Source organism: Bubalus bubalis, chromosome 18, assembly GCF_019923935.1.
Source record: "Bubalus bubalis isolate 160015118507 breed Murrah chromosome 18, NDDB_SH_1, whole genome shotgun sequence".
NCBI lineage: Eukaryota > Metazoa > Chordata > Mammalia > Artiodactyla > Bovidae > Bubalus > Bubalus bubalis.
This window is the reverse complement of record NC_059174.1, coordinates 50,702,212-50,714,842: the sequence shown is the minus strand read 5'-3', so window position 1 is coordinate 50,714,842 and position 12,631 is coordinate 50,702,212. Positions and strand designations below refer to the sequence as shown.

The following is a 12,631-nucleotide window of genomic DNA, read 5'->3' as shown; positions in this document are numbered from 1 at the left end:
GCCAGGTAAGAAAGAGTGGTAGGGAAACACAGTAGGTGATTCACTGATTGAATAATTAAGTGACTGCTCTGTGCCAAGCATAGTTTCCAGCTGTTCAGAGGGGCACAGGTTGAAATACCTACAGGGCCAAACAGATCATATAAATGAGTAAAGAAGGCCAGAGGAGCCCTGGAAAACTGAGAATGCATGCCCCACCTAAGGGGGCAGCTTCCTTTTGGCCCTAGTGAATTGTTACCAGGCAGGAATGTGGACTCAGTACTGCCATATCTTCTGATTTTTTAAGAGAAGCTGGAAAACTAGATTTCTGTTTTACATTTCTTAATTTTCAAATGCTGGCTCAGTTTTTCTTTAAATCCTGTGCTGTGCTTAAATCCTATGTTGGTCAAACAAAGCATACCTTCAGGCCAGCTTTGGTCAATGGAATGCCAATTTATGCTCATCTGTTGTTTAGCTGCTATGTTGTGTCTGACCCTTTGTGACCCCTTGGACTCTAGCTTGCCAGGCTCCTCTGTCCATGGGATTTTCCCCGACAAGAATACTGGAGTGGGTTGCCATTTCTTTCTCCAGGGGATCTTCCCAACCACGGGATCAAACCCACGTCTCCTGCATTGCAGGCGGATTCTTTACTGCTGAGCCACCAGGGAAGCCCCAGTGCTGATCTAACATAATATTTTTATAATGGGGAGACTGAGACCAATCAGAACAGGAATAATCAAGTTAGTCTTTATAAAAGGTTTTTCCTAAACTTGGGAGGTTCTTGTATCTAAGATTTGAAGGACCTATAAAAGCATGGTGACAATTATCATTTATTGAGTACTCACTGTATGCAATTCCCACATATCCTCACAGCAACTCTGTAAGCTATGCATGATTACTCTGATTTTACAAATAAAGGAACAAGCTTAAAGAGATAAAATGACTTGTCCAAGTATTTTAGGAAAAATTTGTAGGCAAATACTGAAGAAAGGTTCCTTTTCCTTGCCAGGCCCAAATCAATTGTGCTTAGTTGCTCAGTCATGTCCAACTCTTTGTGACCCCCATGTAAGCCGCTAGGCTCCTCTGTCCATGGGGATTCTCCAGGCAGGAATACTAGAGTGGGTTGCCATGCCCTCCTCCATGGGAACTTCCCAACCCAGGAATCAAACCTGGGTCTCCTGCATTGCAGGTGGATAAATCAATTAATAGATAATTTTTATAATACAGAGAGTGAAAAATTCAGGAGACAGACAGACATCCCAAGGGTTTTTTCAAAAAGTCTTTGCTTTTGCATTCAAGATAGCAGTGAGTAGTAATATCTTACTCACATTTGTTTCTTAGTCCTCTGCTGTCAAGTTTTTCTTCCTGAACTGTTCCAAGTATGTGGAGACCTGTTGAGCTATTCCAAAGATACAAAGATTTGGAGACCCCCATCCCCATTCCCACTCTTAGAAGGGCCAAACAGAAAGTTCATGCCTGGGAGGATGATTCTGCCTGGGCACTGATTCTGTTTCCTAATGTTACCTACACACCTCTTTTTATTCAAGATAATTGATGGTGATGGCATCCAATTACAACTTGCTATTTTCCAGTTTGGGGTCTTGAGAAGATGAGTTGCTTCTAATTCTAACAGATTACACAGCAACAAATCTCTAACACTTCTCAGGACTAGGACTCAGTGCAGGATAACCAAAGGATAACCTAAGTCGGTTCACACCTTCCTTCCCTGACCTTGTTTTAACTTAGATGTATGATTGCCCCTTAACAGACCTGCCTAAGCCTTGTGCCATGCTCTCTCAGTGACAGAGAGCCAAGCTCTATAATCAAGGGGGAGGGAAGCATTGCAACATGCTACGACCCTGCTATTCAGGGCTGACCAAAGGTCCCTAGTACACCAAGCTCACACAGCTGGGAACAGTAAAAGAGAAAGTATAATTTGAGGTTAAAGGATGACATGAGAAAAGGGAGGGGGAAAAAGAAAGTGATGAAGACTGGAGAAAGGAGCTGGGGGCAGGCCACTCCTCATGGACCCATTTCTCTGCAGCCCATCTCCCCTTCTTGTCAGACTTAGCAGGACCTTTTACACTCCTGGCTAGATCTAGTTTGTCTGTCAAACTGTCAGCGTGCCCCCATTGCTTCCCCAACCACTTCCCCAGGGAGAGAGGTGGAGGCTCTGCAGAGCTCAGGTGTGGGGAAAAAGGCCAGTTTACAGATTGTTCATGCTCCTACATGGCTGAAGCATCCTTCACCTGCAGTTGTGGGGAGCCAATGGGCTCTTGGCCTCTGACAAGCCTTTGGAGATTAAAGCTAATAGACTGTAAGCACTGTCTCGTATGTCACTCCCATTCCCAGCACCCATTACCAGGTGAGGAAAGGTGTTGCCCAGGTCCAACAGGGTACTGAGTAAATCATCCCTCTTCTAAGCTTCCTTCATGTACCATCCTCATTCGTGTTCTGCAGAAATCAATGAGTTTCCAGATTTGAAGCATCATCCTGCTCCTCTCCAAACAGACACCCATGTTTCACTTCAGGAGCTCCTTTTACATTCTGCCCTTTGGGAATCCACACTCTCTTTCACTCAGCCCTGTGTGAACCTGGTCCACTCCAGACTATGCTCCTTGACCAATGTAGCACCATCATACCACCCACCCCCATCCAGTTCTCTACTCAAACCCTCACTGCCTGATCCACGAGACCTCATCCTGCATCCCTGTCACATTGTGTAGCTGGCTCTGCAGCCGCCAACGTATATTCACATAGACAATTCTATAACCTATGCCCTACATAGACCCTCATCCTTTTCATCTGACTTAATATCTCTAATAAGCCCCTTAGATAGACTTCCTTACATTCCTCAGGGGCCCTTGGCCCCTAGTTTACAAGCCTAATCACCTGGGCCTGTCCAGCCACGTTCTCCCCTCTAACAGAGCCTGCATGCAACTCCTCTCTGGCCACTCAGCATAAATGACTAAACATGCTGTCTTGATACCTTAGGAATTTTTTTTTTCCCTAAAAAGTTCATGTACTGTAACATGGCTTCATCACAACATGAACAACTTCCCACTCTCAAACCATTGTTTTTTTTTTTTTAAACCATTTTTTAAAAGTTTTTTTCTTTCAAGCAGTTTTGAGGTTCATAGCAAAATTGAGCAGAAAGTAAGAGCTCCCATATTCCCCTCGCTCCCCAAAGCCTCCCCTCCTATCAGCATCACACATCAGAGTAGTACGTTTGTTAGAATTGCTGTCTACGCTGACACATTGTAGTTTACATATTTCAATATTTTCTCCTCGCAGCAAGTTAGCAACTTCATCAAACCGCAGGTGTGTCCTCTGTGTTCTTGGACTTCAGTCGGATTAACCTAGATAATGCATGTAACACTGTACATGTTTAACTGTTTCTTGCACAGAGTAGGCACACAAAAAACATTTGCCGATAGAATTAGTATTGTGTGCACTTTGTCCGAAGAGGGGCTTCCCAGGTAAAGAATCTGCCTGCACTGCGGGAGGCCTGGGTTTGATCCCTGGGTTGGGAAGATCCCCTGGAGAAGGGCATGGCAACCTACTCCCCTATTCCTGGCTGAAGAATCCCCATGGGCAGAAGAGCCTGGTGGGATACAGCGCATGGGGTCACAAAGAGTCTGACAGGACTGAGTGACTAAGCACACACACACATGTCCGAAGAGACTCGGGCTTTAGGAAGCAGAGCTGAACTTCGAAGGTCCCGCCTCTGCTTCTCTGTTCCTGCCCTTTTCTGCTCCCCGCCTCCAGGGCCTCATTCACACTCCGCTCTCCAGGGCCACGGTGAAGCAATTTCCGCCCTAAGAAGGGTGGGGCTTCCGTCTCCTGCTTTCGCGAGTACTGCTGGTCGAGAAAGGGCAGGCTGGCCGCCTTTCTTCCGTGTTCTTCCTCTGGGCTCCTGGTCACAGTTCCGCCCTTACTAGCCCCACCTTCGGCCAGAGAAGCCACTTCCACTCGGAAAAAGGGGTCGTCCCGCTGGAGGCGCCGGTCTATTTCCTGCCCAGCCAGTTTCCCCGTAACTTCCGCCAGGAGATACAGCCTCCGCCGCTATTCGTTCCATTCCACGATTGATGCAAACGAAACTAGATTCCCTCCTGCTCGAGATTAGAGCTCCTCACTCTATCTCGCTGCAGGAGAAAGAAGAGCGAGGAGGAAAAAAGCTTCCACCCTCCCACCAAACCCGCCCACGTCCGCGGAGGTGAAGCCGCCTTTGCCCTGAGAGAGGTGGAGCCAGCTTTTTTTGTAAACCCGTTCTCGCGAGCTCTCAGAACTCTCGCGATAACTGACGCCCGACTTGTGCGCCCGGGAAACCCCGTTGCTCCCTTTCCCCTGGCTGGCAGCGCGGAGGCCGCACGGTAAGAAGAGTGCTCCGGGACGACCCGGGCGCGGGGAGTCGGGGCTCGGTTTCCGAGCCCGAGGCACGTACCTGGGGGCTCCGGGGCACCCGCGTGGGGCCGCCCCGCCCCCTAGAGCCGCGGCCACGTGCGAGCGGCAGGTCCGGACATGTCTGACCCGCGCGGTCCGGAAACCGCGGCTGGGCCAGGTGGACACCCGGGAAAGCGGGGGTGGCGTGGAGGGCAGAATCAGGGGTTTGCTACATATAGCGTCTTCACAAACGGGGTCAGGCAGTGTTATGCGCTCCAAAGAGACCGTGGTCGTCGGTAAGCTCTGTAAGACCCGCAAGCGCCGGGGCCTCTAAAGCGGGGAATTGCAAGTAGGGCCTTCGGAAAGTAAGGGGAGTGCGGCGGTTCCGTCGCCGTGGGGCTGGGCCCCGACAGTTGGCAGTCTTCTCCATCCATCCTGTGTTCTCATGCTCGACCTTGCCCGCAGATGCCTGGAGTTACTGTAAAAGACGTGAACCAGCAGGAGTTCGTCAGAGCTCTGGCAGCCTTCCTCAAAAAGTGAGTGTGGGGACTGGGTGGGGGTCGAGTAGGTGTGGGCTCTGGTCTTGCCGGACGCCTCCGGGCCCGCGCGGGCTTTCTATTGCTGGCTGGGGGAGCTTGTTGGAGGTTAGTGTGGAGTCCACTCTTTCTACATGAGGCCTGGGTTGTGTTTGAGTTTCAGTATTTTTCCTCTTGTGGGGCACATTGGGCTCCTAGTGATGTACAGTTGTGCTGACGGAAGGGAATTGGGATGGAGTTTGTGGAGGCTCCTGAATTGTGCCTTTCTGGCTGTTCTGGTCCCAGGTCCGGGAAGCTGAAAGTCCCTGAATGGGTGGACACCGTCAAGCTGGCCAAGCATAAAGAACTTGCTCCCTATGATGAGAACTGGTTCTACACACGAGCTGGTGAGGAACTGGGGCCTTTGGATGGGGAGTGGAGGGCTGGGTGTCCCCTTTGTGAGGTCTTACTTTTCCCCCAGAAATTCCGAGAGAAATATTTGACTGTCATTGCGTGCTTTGTGTGACGTAGGGTAATTTTGTGTTGTGATATTTGTTCATTTGTAAGCAGTTTTACATGAGGACCCTTGCTTTGTTCGGAGCCTCAAGGGGATCCCAGGGACAATGAGTAAAGTGTTCATCTTTTGCCTATAGGTAGTTCGTTTTCTAGAGAGTCGTTGTGCTTTCAATGTTTGTTTCCTGTTTTCATTCAGGTCATCACACTAGCCTATCTCCTCTTTAACAAGATGTTCATAACAAAGGGGTTGGAAATATGACCCAGTTATTCTAAATCTTGACAAGTCTCAAGTGCTCAGAAAACGTTATGGTCACCCTGTACCACCTCCTTCTCTTACCTTTTTATTAATCCTTCAGTGAGGACTGACTTAAGTATAGCCCCTGACTGCACAGTGTTAGTACTGTCTTGTCTGTCTTTTTAATGATTGAACTTTCTCCGGTCACCCCCATGAAGCTTATCTTGGGAGTGGGGGATGGGATTCAGCCCTGGATTGTTCCAAGGCAGCAGCCTCTGCACAGGCCTTCACTATGGCCTCCCAGCCTCTCCACTCTCAAGCCTTCCTCCTCTGTGAAGTGGGTTCTGTCCTGACCACAGCTTGTCTCCATGTGGGAAGCAGAGTTTAGAAGTTGACAAAACTCCAGCATGACTTTGAGAAGAGCTGGCCTTGGTCAAGTTGCCCAGTACCTCAGAACATGAAGTGCTTTGTAGTCTGAGCCCTGATGACTGTGAGGTGAGTGGGGTGGGTAGCTTATCCACCTACTCACTTCAGTGTTTTTAGAAAGAAAGATGGGGAGTGGGACAGGGTGGACAAGACTGCCACTGCCACCGCATCCACCCGTCTTGGCAAGCAAGGTTTGTGTGTGCTTTTTTGTGATGCCCAAAATTTGGAGAGAGACTAGTTTTTCTCATTTCACGGGTGAATATGCAGGTGTTACGTAATCTGTACCTAACAGAAACCTCCCGTATAGGGATTGGTGGTAGCTGATTTGCTGTTGATGTCAGAGTGGTTAAGACATGAGGTGTGCCTGCTCCTGAGACCACAACCCACTCAGCCTTGTCATCACTTGGAGTTGGTGGTGGGCAGCTCTCTTCCCTTGGCAACATTCTGTACTTTGAGTTTCTAGGTAGCAGGAGGTTGAGGGGTGGGGAAAGGCCGTGGGTAATACGCACCTCGTTGAGCCTGCTGGTCATCTCCGCAGTTGCTGTGGCCCTTTCTGTCCATTGTGTACCTTCCCTAACATCTCACACTGGGTGTGTGTCCTCTGCCTGCCCTGCTGGTCTCCCTCTGGATTTCCAGAGCCCCCTTTTGACTGGACTTTCCCAGCTGGCCTAGTGGCACAGATAGCAGTTCTAGACCAAGGTTTGTCGGGGCGCAGACATGGTTACTCGTTTACAGTCACAGCAGAGGCCAGGGTTGGAGCTATGACAGACTACTGTCTGGGCCTTAATAGGAAAAGTTTGCCAACCTCTATTGAAATCTGGAGTGCTTCCACTGAGTTTGTTCAGTTCATACTCTGGACAAGGAGAGTCACACAAGATAACTTGTTTGCCCAGGAGGAGACTGAGGTACTGACAGATGAAGACCTTGGGAGGGTGTGGCAGGCTGATCTCAGGTGTAGATTACAGGGGCAAGGTAGGTGACAGGGAGGGCCTTCGTAAAGGGTGGTCTGGAAGAGGTGCGGTTATCTGTAGGGATGAATCGCTTCCAGGCAGTGGTGTTGGGGCCAGTGTGTGAGGGATGAGGTATGGAGATGAACCGTTTCAGGAGAGCAGGGACCTCTGAGGGGAGGAGCGGGGTCAGGGGAGACATTAAGGGCTTTGAATGGGGCGCTACATCATGGCCTGGGTAGACATGAGTGCTCAGATGGGCCCGCTTGAGAGGGAGGTGAGGATACGGTGTGTGTCTGGCAGTTAGTGAGCAGCTGCTGGATGGGGCACCTGAATCCCTTCTCCCCGCCGCCCCATCTCTCCGCCGCCTGCCGCCCCCCCCCCCCCCCCCACCCAATGCCATACAGCTTGCAAAATCTTCGTTCCCTGACTGTGGATTGAACCCAGGCTCTGGGCAGTGAGCACACAGTCCTAACCCCTGGACTGCCAGAGAATTCCCACTGAATTGTAAGGTGGAGGCCAGTCCCAGTCTGAGCGGTTTCCTTTTCCCGCCTTAGGATTCAGTGGGTCAGGATGGAGCCATGAATGTGAAATTAACACAGGCTGTTGGTTTGCTAGGCTGTGAAGACTTGTTTGGTCTGCCATTTGCCAAGTGGAGTATGACCTGCCCCCTCATCCACTTTGGGGCCCAACAAGACACCTAGCTGGGGTTTGGGGGTGCTGCGTGGTCCCTCCTACAGTTTGAGGCAGGAGTGACTCCTCATCTGGGTCTCCTAGAGGGAGCAGAAAGATGCCTTTGGAGGGGCTGAAGGAAAAGCCATTTGTGGCAGCACCTCGTTCATTGAGACCATCATAAACACCATTGGGGTGGCCTGGATTTGTGCCCTTACAGCTCTCCTTCAGGAGGAGGGGCTGGGGCCTCGGCCTAGGTCTGAAGGGCTGAGGAGAGGAGGTAAAAGGGGTCAGTGTTTCTGTAGAACTCAATATTTTGACTGTTAATTCCAATTTGTGAAGTTAATACTCCTGCTCTCCCTTGTAACGGGTCAGAAAAATAACCTGCACAAACTGCTGTGGTGGGGGCGGGGGGGGACCTGGTGGTCGGGCAGGGGGCCATTGCCATGCCACTTGGCTTATGGGACTTAGTTCCTCGACCAGGGGTTGAACCCAGGCCCTTGGCAGTGAGAAAGCAGGATCCTAACCGCTGGACCACCAGGGATGTCCCCCGCACCTGCTAGTTGTAGTGGTGTTAAGTTGGGCTTTGTTGGAGTTTGTTCTCTGCCTTTCGCTGCTGGGACTGGAGTACGTTGTCCCCATGAGTACCGTGCCACTGACCACTAGACATGGCTGGGCTGTGTCACAGCTGACGTGGAGCCATGTTGGGATTCAAACCCCAGCTACCAGGCGCTGACCCCTTTCCATGGTGAGATTGGGCTGAGTGCTGTCCTGCTTTGGCAAAATTCACATCTAGTGTGCAGCCTCTTCCGGGTGTTGGTGAAATCAGGGGTGTTCGTCTTAACCCTTCTGTGGGGCTCTCATGCCTTCCATAGCCCAAGTGGAGAGCGGGTCTCCACATGGAACCAGGGCATGGCCAGACAAGTGTCGATTGCGGGGGAGGTGGCCACTAGGCATCTGCACTGGTCTTGAAGCCCATTTTTCCATGAGGTTACTCCCCTGGCAGAAAGGTTGTTGAGGGAAGGGGGCGTCTTATAAGAGGTGAGTCTTTTGATCCTGGCAGTGGGTAGGCTGCTTGATGCCTGGAAGAGGGTCAGAACCCTGGTATAGAGGATGGCATGACTTTCCTGGTAGCTCAGACAGTAAAGCATCTGCCCACAATGCGGGAGACCTAGGTTCAATCCCTGGGTTGGGAAGATCCCCTGGAGAAGGAAATGGCAACCCACTCCAGTACTCTTAGCTGGAAAATTCCATGGATGGAGGAGCCTGGTAGGCTACAGTCCATGGGATCGCAAAGAGTCAGACGCAACTGAACGACTTCGCTGGCATCTGTAGGCAGGTGGTCACAGTGCAAATCATGGGGACAGAGAGAACCAAGGAGAGTGATGTAAAGGGAGCAGGGCCAGAGGCAGTGACACCAGGGAGAGGCTGCTCAGTGGTCCTGGTGAAGTGGCGGGAGTTAGTGCTCCTTGATAGGCCCGTGTAGCCTGTGTCCGCATCTGGAGGCGGGCCGCAATGGGCTGTGTGCAGGAACTGCCCTGGGAGGGGCAGCTGGAGGGGAGGAGGAGCCCACCCCCCACCCCGGCTCTTGACACAGGTGGGTCGTGGACATGGCCCAGTGCCCTGTGACTCTTGGCAGCAAGTCATTATTGAGAGAATAACTTCTGACTCATCTTCAGGACCCGGGAGAATCTTAACGTGCGGGGACCTGGAGTCCCTACCCTTGAGCTTTCAGCCAGGTGGGGCCATGTGGTGGCCAGCATCTGGGCCCCAGCTCTTTCAAACCTCAGTGGCTCCCTGAGGTAGAAAACCAGAACCATCTGCAGGGCTGTCTGTCCCTCCAGAGCAGCCACACTATCAGGCTGGCTCCAGAGGCCATCTTGGTACTCACAGGAGAGAGCGTAAAAGCAGGTGGCACAGGGCCTGGCAGGCCAGTGTTCCAGTTTAACAGGAGAGATTTCCAAGGAGACTGGCCAGGGGACTTGCCCAAGCCAGTCTAGGGACCAGAAACCCCAGTCCACAGAGCAGGTTGACGTACCTTCCAGGTTGGGATTGTCCACGGCGTTAGGATGTCAGCACCGCTGCCATGGTGAGCCCGAGCTCTTCAGGGCAGGCCTGGGACAGTAGAGGGGCAATCAGTAGGTCCTTTCTACAACTCTCCAGCCCTGCAGAGTTCCCAGACAGCTGGTTGTGGATGGCCATGGCTCAGACGTTTGCTGGGCTCTGTCCGTGAAACCTCAGGTCCGCCTCACCACTTGGCCGGGGCAGTCACGGCTAAGAAAGTCCTGAGGGCAGCAGGAAATGCCTGGTCACGTGGCTGCGACAGTCCCTCCACTGCCGGTCCGCCCCAGGCTCCTGAACTAGGGGCAGTGGAGCCTCGTGTGCGTTCTCCTGTTCTCCGTTTCCCCGACTGTAAGATGGTGAGACTCGGCTCCCTGTGGAATTCAATGTGTGACCCTGAGCAGGGCCCTTGCCTGTGGGCTTCTGTGCCTGAGAAGGGTTCTCAAGCCTCCCTTCCCTCCCACCCAGCTTCCACGGCACGACACCTGTACCTCCGGGGTGGCGCTGGGGTTGGCTCCATGACCAAGATCTATGGGGGGCGCCAGAGGAATGGCGTCATGCCCAGCCACTTCAGCAGAGGCTCCAAGAGCGTGGCCCGGCGGGTCCTCCAAGCCCTGGAGGGGCTGAAAATGGTGGAAAAGGACCAAGATGGGTAAGCCAGCGAGGGGAAGCTGGGCGCGTGAGGGTGCTTGGGGCCAGATCCCCAGTGGTGCCTTAATGGAGGACCACCCTCCTCTGCCCATCAGTGAGGTGCCAGGTGTGTCCTGGCCCTCGGGCAGGCAGGGGGTTCAGAAGAGCGAGCAGCTGAGGGGCCTTGCCCCGACCTCTCTGGCTGACTACTCCAGGCTCCAGGAAGGTAATTTAGCGACTGTCTGCTTTCATTAGCCTGCTCGTTAACTTTTCCCAATTGATTTTTCGGGGCTTTTGATCTGTTGCTTGCAGAAACGACACCCCATCAGCTCAGGATGAGGGGGGTTCCCACTGCAGCCTCCAGCTTGTTAGAATGCAGCTGACTGGGGACCTGAGTGGGACTTGGCTGGCGTCATGAGGTCCTGCAGCCAGATGCCTCCTTGGGAAGCCAGGCTCGTGTCCAAGAGAGGCCTGGCCGGGACCAGGGATGCTGGTGAGAGTCTGCGCTCACCTGGGCCTGCGTGACCCTTCTCTCCCACAGGGGCCGCAAACTGACGCCTCAGGGACAGAGAGATCTGGACAGAATCGCTGGACAGGTGAGTGGGGACTTCAGTCACCCCCCGGGAGCCTCTGGAGCCTGGATTTTGACAGTTTCCTCCTCTGGAGGGTACAGCCATGGAAGCAGGGGTGCAGGAGAAAGAACATTTCTAACAGACTTCCCTTCCTGGGGGCTGGGAGACAGGTTGGAATGCAGGGCCCTGGGTGAAGGGAGCCCCGGGCCTGGGTGCAGTCAGCTGGGCCTCTTCTGCAGGGCATGCTCCCTCGCAGGCCAGTCTGTCTCCCCAGGTCAGCCTTCTAATTCTGACTGCAGGGTTTCTTCCTTAACTCCTGATAAGGGGCATCAGGCAGGGTGCCCAGAACCCGGCCTCTGTGTGGAGGCCGATTGACTAGGCACCCTGGGCCAGTCTGCCTGTCTGGGGTAGTGCTCTCAGCCACCTCCCAAGGTGGTGGCGAGGATTCCTGAGCTACTACGGCAGCAGGAGCCCCGGGGCCTGGCATGAAGCTGTTGTTGGTTTTCTTCTTTGTGTGTCGTTGACTTAGGCCCCCTGGGAGCCTTGGACTGCGGAGTCCCTTAGTTTCTCAGTGGCAGACAAGAGTGGCATATTCAGCCCTCGGGGAGCAGGAGGTGGCCTGGCAGGCGGTAGGGGCAGTGCAGGGCCTGGCACCAGCAGCAGTGTGGATTGGGTTAATGGGCAGAGGTCAGAATCATACTACAGTGCTCTCGTGAGTCCCGGTTTCTGCTTCTGTAAAAGGGGGAAGTGCCCGAGGCTGTGAGCCTCTGGTGAGATGAATACATAGGAAACCACAAATCAGGAGGCCTGGTGCCCCCTGGTACTAGTGGGGAGCTTCGGTGAAGTGCCCCAACACGGGGCCACAGCTGATCGTAACTATTTGTCTATCTTTCCCACAGGTGGCAGCTGCCAACAAGAAGCATTAGAACAAATGATGCTGGGTTAATAAATTGCCTCGTTCGTAACCCCGGTCTGGGTCTCCTGTTTTGGGGGGTGGGGCAGGAGGATGGAGCGCTTCCCTTCCCTTGTGAAAGAGGCGCCAGGGGCTTCCTGGATCGCTGTAGTACTCAGCAGCCCCAGAAGCCTGAGGCCTGGCTTCCAGATTCAAACGGGTTCTACCCCAAGTGGGCAAGGTGCTGGTGCGCGACCCAGGGCCTTTTGTCCGCAGAGCAAGTCTCCAAAAAAAGAAACTGAAAGTTCAAGCAGTGGCCCTGCTGGAGCAAAGCAGGAGGGGCCCTGGGGCTCAAGTGCTGCTTCCCTGGAAGGAAGTGGGCAGGGGCAGCCTTGTGTGCCTTCCGCCCAAGGTTTTGACCTCTGCCTCTGTGCACTTCCTTTCCCTGATCTACATGGGATCCTTCACTTGGGATCCCTATCCTGGGCCCTGCTACCCCCTTCAACCAGGGGAAGCTGCAGCGTGGACCCAGCTGGGACCAGGGTGCTAACTTCCTTCCCCAGGGGAGGGATGTGACACCTGCTCAGAGGCTGCGGTCTGGGGCCTGCTCCCAGACCTGCTCCCTGCCCTGCGCCCTCTGGGTCTCCATGGTGATTGGCTCTTGGCACTGATGGGGCCTTCCCTGGTAGCTCAGACAGTAAAGAATGTTTCCCTTGCAGAAGGGAATGGCTGCCCACTCCAGTATTACTGCCTGGAGAATTCCATGGACAGAGGAACCTGGTAGGCTCCAGTCCATGGGGTCACAG

The 12,631-nt window shown here is 53.3% G+C and overlaps 1 protein-coding gene across 1 annotated transcript; it reads left to right on the top strand.

The window, feature by feature from the left end:
• Positions 1 to 4,258: 4,258 nt before the first annotated feature.
• Positions 4,259 to 11,898, top strand: RPS19 (ribosomal protein S19). Its single transcript, XM_006039869.3, has 6 exons — positions 4,259 to 4,349; positions 4,825 to 4,895; positions 5,181 to 5,281; positions 10,200 to 10,383; positions 10,903 to 10,957; positions 11,833 to 11,898. Exons 2-6 carry the CDS (start codon positions 4,825 to 4,827, stop codon positions 11,857 to 11,859), a joined length of 438 nt encoding a protein of 145 aa, XP_006039931.1. The 5' UTR covers positions 4,259 to 4,349; the 3' UTR covers positions 11,860 to 11,898.
• The last annotated feature ends 733 nt before the right edge of the window (positions 11,899 to 12,631 follow it).